General features: G+C 41.8%; 1 protein-coding gene across 4 annotated transcripts in view; it reads left to right on the top strand.

The window, feature by feature from the left end:
* The window catches only part of LOC124220016 (S6 Kinase Like), a 32,123-nt gene that overhangs the window by 19,283 nt on the left and 3,346 nt on the right, over positions 1–9,494 (top strand). For 2 of the 4 annotated variants that reach the window (XM_046628359.2, XM_069136520.1), the window contains one exon: positions 1,527–3,856. In XM_046628359.2, coding sequence (XP_046484315.1) covers positions 1,527–1,952 — 426 coding nt within the window. In that variant the 3' untranslated portion in view covers positions 1,953–3,856. Of the gene's footprint in view, positions 1–1,526; positions 3,857–9,173; positions 9,402–9,494 lie in introns of those variants that run through there. The other 2 variants (XR_011177288.1, XM_046628360.2) reach the window with 2 other exon arrangements.

Genomic DNA, 9,494 nt, shown 5'->3' on the forward strand with positions numbered 1-9,494 from the left:
TCACAAGGCGGTATGCGAACGTAGAGAACGATAAGCGCAACAGCCAGGCACGTACTTCTGCTTCGCTCGGCTCTGCAACAACAACGGATATTCTTGACGTTTAGGTGATACCAACTTTTCCCTTTGAGCCGATTACGCTTGTCATCGATTTGTCACCACGCATGTGTAGGCATGGAAACATCATTACAATGGGGTTCAAAGTACACGTACGGACTGCCTACGTACCGACCTGGAACCTGAAAACTTGACCACTGGCTGACTCAGTTCTTTATTAGTATATGTGAGGAGATTGTGAAAAAATTTTTTTGATGCGCGTTTTAGAAACGGTCGGGAAAGTATCGAGAAAACTTTCGAGAATCGCTTATATCTACGACGTGTCACGTCAGGACGATGACTACCGGAGAACTTGAATTTTGTTTCTTGTTTTCAAGATTAAAACGGTTAATTGAACCTTGGAAACATAATTTCTCGAGGTAAACGACCGTTTATAAGTTATTCCGGTGAATTTGGATTTAGAAACTATTAACAGTTTCGAGGATGGCGGTTAACGAGTTCGTATTTAGAAGGAAAAAAAAAAGAATCATACGAAACATATTTTGCCGTGACGCTTTGTCCACCACCTATGTAGGATGGTTTTTGGCCAATGCAGGGAGGGATGTGATCGTAAACCGGAATCTAAGACATTGTCTGGATTTCCGAGAGTGGGGTTTTTTTTTCCCCTTAAAGATCAGCCGGGGCGTTGAATTGATATTACACGGTCGTTAACGCGATATCAAACAGATATTACGGGACGTTGTAATGCTATTTTCGACACTCGCCGAGCGATTTATGCCCACTTTGACGCGACTTGTACACCGATCATGTATGCATGCAGGTTGCACATGTGCGGGAGTGGAAATACCAAGGGAGGCTGCCGGGCGATTAGCAGCGTCGCGTTAGCATTCTTATACGGTATATATAGCATGTACTGCATATCCACTCTCGCACGTAGAACTCGTGGCAGACCAGTAGCTCAACCGAGGTACATAATCGTATTGATGCAATATACGTCGTGCAGATTTGTAATACGGTTATTATAACATGAAACTAGGTGTAACATCATCGTCATCATTATCATCATCATCGTCATCATCGTAATCTTTGCGATGATCATCATCTTGCAACGAGCCCAAGGTCTCTGAAACGGCGACAGTGGTCGTCGCCCTCCTCCTACTCCTCCTTGTATCCACCTCCCCTCCTTTACCCGATGCTCGACCCGAGTCCACCGGTCGCCGAGACTGCTGCAGGTATTAAAGTTCTGAAATATCACTGAGTTTCCAAGCGTTTCGGGATAGCCCAGGGAAACAGGAGCACCGGAAGTATCAGAGAAACAAATGGGAGGACAAACAACGTTACGTATCACCCTGCTGTATATCATTTTTGAGTTTATTTTTCTTGGAAATATGATTTCAGAGTACCGTTAGAGCGTTTAGTACAGTGAAGATTCACCCTAATTTACATCTAACTAATGTAAAAAATGTTTTTAGATGGTATACGGCCGGAGACTACGTCTCGAATACGTGCGGCAGGTCGTTCTTAACGGTACACGTAGACCTCGACGATACGTCGAAACGAATTTCATAATTCGTCGACAGGTTCTGGAGCCAACTGGACGGCTGGTTAGCGAGTCGATGATAGAAGATGTATCATCGCTAGACGACGCACGCTGTATATACGGTATAACGACAACGGGCAATCGTGGTATACCAGTTCAGGCAGATAGGCAGGGGGCTGGCTCTTCGGTGATGAAAATGAAAAAGACGCTGGAAAGATCAAGAGAGAGAGAAAAGGAGATTCATGAGGGGGTTAGGGAGGGGGAGGCAGCAGGGCCAGGTTCACTGGTTATAGTCGCCGTCTTTGTCCGGGTTCCGATTCTCCCCGTATATCCATCTCCTATCCTCTATACATATTAAACATTTATTATACACCGGGAGTAAGCAGCCCAAGATGTCCCGGCTGCCATTGATGCTGCTCTGCTGTGAGACGTACGCGACGACTTCTGGTGATGGTGATGGTGATGGTGATGGTGCAGCACGCGATACGCGGGGTGAAGGGCGGCGAGTTCAGACCGGCTAGAAACTCACGAAGAAGACCGTCGTCGAGGAGAAAGAGAAGGAGGAGGAGGAGGAGGACAAGCGAGTATTGAGAAACTGTGATAGTATACACGGGCGTAGGTATACAACAACTCGCTTCTGCCAAGTCTTGCCCTCGCCGTGAGTTTAGAGCTAGAGGTATAGGTATATTATAATACCCTTTGCTGCCTGCACCTATGCAGGTTCCAGGTACTGGTTTACTCGTTTACGGTCTTTCTTTGCAGTCGGCCAAGCGATGCACAACCACCTTGTACACCTCCGGGCCCCAGGAACGAGAAGTAGCGTAGCCGCTTGTCTTCGCCAGTCTTGACGGGGTGGTGGTGGGGGGTGGTTAGGGACGCTCGGGGGTGGATCCGACGATCGAGGATTTGCCGGTGCTATTTTGAGCGTCCGTCGTGCTGCCGTTGTCTCCTCCCTTCTCCTCCCCTTCCCCTCTTCTTCTTCTTCTTCGTCTTCATCTTCTTCATCTTCTTCTTCTTCTTCTTCAATATTATATCCTTTAGCGTGATCACCGGCGGCGAAGAGGCTTCTGCTGCACCAGAGCAGAGCAGAGCAATGGAGATCCTGCGGAACGGGTTGAGGCCCTGCAGGCCAGGTTTTGCAGTTCTGAGTGAGCGAGGGGGGTCGTTAAAATAATCGCACGGCTAGTATAGGTATAGGTAGAGGTATAGACCGGCAGGTACTGCCTATGCCATTTTCGTCCTCGTCCTCGTCCTCGTCCTCGAACGACCTCCTCGGATCCGTGATGCACCTCGAGACGATGAAACGAGAGAGTGAAGTACTACCTATTCTAGAATGTTGGGCTGTAACGCGAATTCAAATTATACCGTGGTTATAATTGTTGTATTATTTTTTTTATTATCATCAACCAAGCTTTAAGACCTTAATACCTGTATTAATATTTTACAAGATACTCTCTTAGAGTAACTGCGTTAGCTTTTTTTAGGGAAAAAAAAAATCAAATTTCATCCTGCTTGTGAATATAGACGCGAAACTAAAAGTACCGTGTTTTGGGTCAGACGAACCATTAATTGAGACAAATGTACTTGAGACTTGTGCAGTGTATCTCATACGAATTGTATGATTATGTTTGGATATTTGAAATAAAACGGTGGGATAGGGGGAGGGGGGGCAAACAGATTAACAAACGTATACAGAGAATAAAACATGCTCATGCAACGATTACATCGTTGTTTATTATTATACACAGTGATTTTACAGTCGCGCACTGATTACGACACGATATTTTTATGCACAAGTTAATTATCTATATTTACATACATATAATCTCTACATTATTATAACCTCGGAAGATTATTTAATTCATCATTTTGCAACATCATTGCCGAGCTTGTATATCCTAGGCAACGCGTGCTTGTCGGCGAAAGATCGGAATCGGTAGCGCGACGCGTCATAATATAATTCTTGTGCGTACATTGTATCCATTATATTATACCCAACCTACACGTGGGTTACGTACGTGTGTAATTTTATGTAGTTCTGTACCGGAAAAAGGAACGTGTGAATAAATATTCTACACCTATACGTCAGTAAATTCGGCACGCGTATTATACCTATCCCCGCTTAAACATGTACCTATACGTATTGAGTGAGATAAAAATAAGGAGAGAAAGAAATGGAGTTTGCCAATCCGGGACCGAGGGGAACTTTATAAACTGTAATTTCTAGGCGAATCGCGACCTCTGTAAACGACGAATGAGCGAGGCGTTTGACCAAGTCAAAAAGACACTTCTCGCTGTTTTTTTTTTTCTGGTTTTCGACAGTATTCTCTGTACCTAATATATTATGCATGACTTGCAAAGTGGAAGGCGATTCCGTTCTCCTTCTTCCGCAGTGCGTCAGGCATTTCGAGAAAATTCGAATCGTTCCCGAGGTCTTGTCCGTTTGATGAATTCCTCTTACTCAATACAGTTTCGGATTCACGTCTTGATCAAAATTTAACACCTCAAACCACGTATTCGGTCTTGAGTAGCTTTATAGGCGACAAAATTTTTTTTTAAATAACGCGAACAACATCAAACGGAGAAAAAAAAACCTCATGAAAAAAGTTGAAGAAAAAGTTTGAAAAGATTCCCAGATATTTAACGACTTGGGGACGGTCGCTTAAACGTATCTACGTATCGCGTGTTTCTCATTATTCCATTGACATTTCGCACTTTATAGGCATTATATATGTTTAATATTTTCGTGCGCGTGATCGGTGTTGGTATTACCTATATACGAGTTTATTAATTGAACATTGTCACGCGCGCGACGAGTTTTTTTTTTATTTTTTTTTTTTTTTTTTTTTTTTTTTTTGCACAGCGATGTGTATAAGGAATCGTAAAACGTACCAATTTATACCCGCGTGACATAATACGGGTGTTGCTACTGCTGTTGCTGTTGCTGTTGCTGTTGCAGTATTTCGTTACGACGATGACTTACTTGACTGACTGACGCACGATATCGACGATCGTTAAAAATCTTACAACGTCTGCTATACATACAAATTTTTCATCCAACACTTGTCGCATAATACAATGTGCTGCGATTAAAACAGAAATTTAACTTGCCCATGGATTCGGTCGGCACACTGAAAAATCGGAATTAAAAAAAATGATGTGATAACAATAAAGCCGGTTAAATCAAGTATGGAATCAGTAAATGATTATACTATATTATTATTTATTTATTTTCACAATCAAATTAATATTACGTATCATAATGCATCGACGACAAGAAGATAAAGGCTCCAAATGAAAGCGGCAAGAAATGGAAAATTTCCATCGCTCACCCCCTGATAACCTAAATTAATACATGTACGTGTGTGTATGCATATATGTATATATGAATAAAATTCCAGGCGGCAGGTGAATCACACAAGACGACTCGACTCGTCTCACCTCCCCCTGAAGTTCTTCTTGCTGCAGGCTTCGATCCCCCCATAGAACGCGGGCCAAAAGAAAGTTCCCAACTGCAATTTCTCAATGGTCGGTTTCATATATATTGGATTCAATTGAATAATGGTGCGGCTGGTTATCACCCACCCCGAGTCGGTCGGTATTCGCCGTCGTCCGTGTCTCACGCGTGTGCAATGCTGCCGAAAGTCATTGCCTGTGCTCCTTTTCTCCTCTCTCTCTCTCTCTCTCTCTCTCTCTCTCTCTCTCTCTCTCTTTCTCTCTTTATAGCTTCAAATCGTCATTGCGATCGGGCCCCGGCGTCGTTAGCCCGTGCACCGTATATTAAATCAACGGTATATATATATATAGACGTATACATGCCTTGTACTGTATATATATAATATGCATAATATATATACACACACACACACATACACACGTATGGTGAAGCTGCCATGCTTGCGATCGTCCGACTTGCCGCTCGTATAAACGAGTATAAGATCAACGAGACGCGTATATCGTTAAGATATCGTAAACAAGACACATACGTTGAACATAACGTTCGCCTTATGTGTGCGTTATACAATTTGTTCGAATCCAACTTCTTCTATTCAACCTTGCCGATTTTCTTTTTTCTGGTATTTTTTTTTTCTTTTGTTTTTGTCTATGAATACGATTTAACGTAAGGATTTTAAACGAAAATCGCGTTACCCATAGAGTCGAAATTTATTGTTAGAATGACTTGCGAAAAAGGGATTTGTTAATTGCACGCGATACTCGTTTCAAACTTTTTTTATATCGTCTGATTCACTTGTTTTTCTCAATTTTAATTATCGGATGGGTAAGGCACGGGATTTCAGTCAAGGTTCGACTTTGAACTTGGTTCAATCTGCAATTAAATTGAAGGACGAAGGACGTGTGTAGATCTACACATGTATACGTGTGCATTAGCGAATTTAACCCCCTTGAGCTGTGCATTATTGTCCTGAGTCAACGGGTATAACAATATAATATTTCATGGTTTTTCAGGTTGCTGATTATTGATTCTGAAAATTGAAGACTGTGGATTCAATACGGTGGACGAAAATTTAAAAATCTGATCGAACATGGTAAAAAAAACTATGCAGGGGTTTTTGGAGTTGTTAATATTGGATTCGCCAAACTGAATTTTCAAAATCTGATTTCAAATTCTCCATCAGCGACTTCAAAAACTCCTGAACGGGGTTTTTTTTCTCCGGATTCGATCGAGTTTGAAATTTTCGTTCGCCATTTTGAATTCTTAAACTACGATTTTTAGATTCGTAATCAGCGACCGGAAAAACTTACAATTTATGTAAAACAATGTGCCCTAATAAATATACAAAAAAATGCATATACTCAACACTATGACTCAAGGGGTTAAACCGAACACGAGGCCAAACTTGGTTGAAACTTGAACTAAAGTTTCTAAGTGAACCAAGTTCGCCACTTCGTTCGAAGGTGGTCTTATTATACTTATAAATATCGAACAGACGCATAACATTATAAGTATATATTTGTATGTATGCTGCAGAAATACGTTAATCAGCGGTTATATTATAGATTCTTGTTGGATACCTTCTTTATCTCGTGGTATGACGGATACCTGTAACTAAGAGCGGGGTAGGTGATTGCCCTGATTGCATGTGCGTGCCGTTTCTTCGTCCACGTCTTGTAGATATATGGAGGCGGTTCTGCAGGGGAATTGCAACCGCGATAGGGCTGCGAACTTACAATTTACCGCATGCCCTGAGCTCTGCACTTCTCTTTCTCGTCCTCGTCTCGTTCCACGGCTTACGATCCCAGACTTCAGCACTTATACACACACACACACTCCTTGGAGTTCAACTCGGGTACTTTTTTCACCTCGGTGTAGTGGAAAATAGTTGAAATCGCGAATTTATCTCGTCGATTCTTCTTAGAATCGGTCTGAAAATATACCTTGAGATCTCGTTATTTATTTTGTTTATTTATTTTTTTTTTCATTTTTTGTATACACTTTTTTTGCAACACCGATGTATGTGTTCGTTTCTTGTTGTTTTTCTCGAAATTTTTCATCCAGAAGGTTTCATCCGTGATACTGCTCGGATCGAGGTACCAATATTACGGGTTTCATATATACCTTGAGTCTAATGATCATTCGTCTCAACTTTGATTCGTAATTGCCAAATTAAAACTTGTATGTGACGTAATGCTTGATGGGTGTAACTCTTCCTTAAATTATTAACGGACAGCCGTATCTAGTCAACAAAAATATACATAACACTTTCGTTATGTCACCGAACTTCGAACGTATGTATAATCGTATATATACATATATATGGAGAATCGGTGTTTTTCTTAAATCCTTTTTCTCCTCTTCCTCATCGGATTTCTTTTCATCGCGGCGTATAATGTTCGACCGTAGAAAAGTCCAACGCGCGTTTAGGATTCTAGATGTACACATCGACGGATTCCTACGTGCATGGTGCACCAGCAGCTTGTTGATCTTGTCCGATTAAAAATGTGCGTATGCGACGTGTGTCCGCACTTTTTACTATTATACCTGTACTCGTGCAGAAAATTTATGTATAGAGATGTGAGAAAAAGTTTGAAGGGATTCAGCCGTTGCGGGAATACGCGAACGAGCATTAAAGGCATGTGTACCATATCTGTTGCCATCCATGGTTTTCTATAAATAGCATCACATATACCGGTATGATGGTTACATGCCAACACGTATATGCAACTTCGAGGCGTACCTTGGTGTATAATTAGCTATACCAATACAGTTTTAAAGAAGTTGAAGAAGCAGAAGAAGAAGAAGAAGAAGAAGAAGAAGAAGAAGAAGAAGAAGAAGAAGAAGAAGAAGAAGAAGAAGAAGAAGAAGAAGAAGAAGAAGAAGAAGAAGAAGAAGAAGAAGAAGAAGAAGAAGAAGAAGAAGAAGAAGAAGAAGAAGAAGAAGAAGATTATTGCACTGTGTATTCGTGTGTACGTGTGTGTTTTTATTGAAGTAGAGATCTGCTCGATGAGTATTGGTGCCTGGATCGACTCCGCGTCCTCCTCCTCCTCCTCCTACTCCTACTCCTTTTTCTTTTACAGCAGCGAACGGTATATATATAACGTATATAGAAATACCCGTTTAGACCTTCGGGTTCCAGCGCGATTCCAGGGGGGGGCCGAGGATGAGAGGAGGAGTAGACGGTGTTCGCCTCTTCTGTGTAATAGGCGCGGATAATTATATTCGAGCAGCTACGCTCGCCTAAGTCTCATCTTCTTCACCTCTTCGAGTCAGCCCTACGACCAGGCTCTACATGAAAAGATATTCGTAAAAACTGACGTACATTTTTCCGAACTGCAGGAATATTTAATAATTATTTTTTTTTTTGTAAAAATTATTCCCAAGTCCCGAATCGTTCCCACGAAATCTTGACCCGCATGCCTAACACCGAGCAATCTCGGAGAGCAAGTACTATTCATTTTACAACTTCCTCAAGGTTCTCGAAGGTTGTTGGTCTCGGTTCTTCGCTCACTCGCAGCTCACAGCTAGCTCTCTCTTGTTGGCACGAAAATTAGCAGAGTTGTAAAATTGCCAACGCTGTATAATAGAGCCGTCATCATCGTGTACCCCTTGCCGTATTTAACGTACCCGACCGCCTCGTTACTGCGAAGCTGCGTACTAGAAGCGAAATCGAATAATTTTTGTCCAAAGCGAAACCGAGATGAGCGACACGCACAAGGTTCTATTTCGATGTGTAATAAGATTATGAAATAATCACGTTCATCGCGTGCCCAATAGCGAAATCGGCTGGTAGTTTTTCTTTTTTTTTTTGTTGTTTTTTTTTTTTACTGATTTTTTTTTCATTGGCACGAAACTCATCTAACCGTTTTGTAAACATTTAATTTATAGAAAGAAAAAAAATAAATAAAAATAAAAATGTTGACGCAACTGCCATTTTATTTCAGCGATTATATCCAGAGCCATCATGTTTCATCATGCGAAAGAAAAACGATGGGAGGAATTACAGAGTTTATCTGAACGATTTCATCGTCGATGAAAATTTAAGAAATTAGAAAAATTTGACCTGTAAAATTTACTTTTATAACGATGATTATAAATGATTTTCATCAATTTTGGTTCCAGTACCCGGTGCCTCCGGAACCGAAGAACTCGCCAACAAGCACCGCCGAAACACCCACGGTGTCTTTCTCGTGCTTTTCATCCCCGAGCATCTCTCCGTCAACGGGAGCCGTGGACCTGCTTAAAAGACTCCTGGAACCCGATCCCGTCTCGAGACTCCGAAGCATCTTGGGCCTCCAGCGGGTATCGTTCTACAAAAACCGGGATTTCCGAGGCTACACAAGCAGGAGCGTAAGTATTGTCGCCTCAAGCCTTATCGGCTTGCGTAAAGGTTGATTTAAATGTAAGAAAACTTGCAAGCAACGTGACCATTTTGTATTCTGC

The sequence above is a fragment of the Neodiprion pinetum genome, chromosome 5 (assembly GCF_021155775.2).
Source record: "Neodiprion pinetum isolate iyNeoPine1 chromosome 5, iyNeoPine1.2, whole genome shotgun sequence".
NCBI lineage: Eukaryota > Metazoa > Arthropoda > Insecta > Hymenoptera > Diprionidae > Neodiprion > Neodiprion pinetum.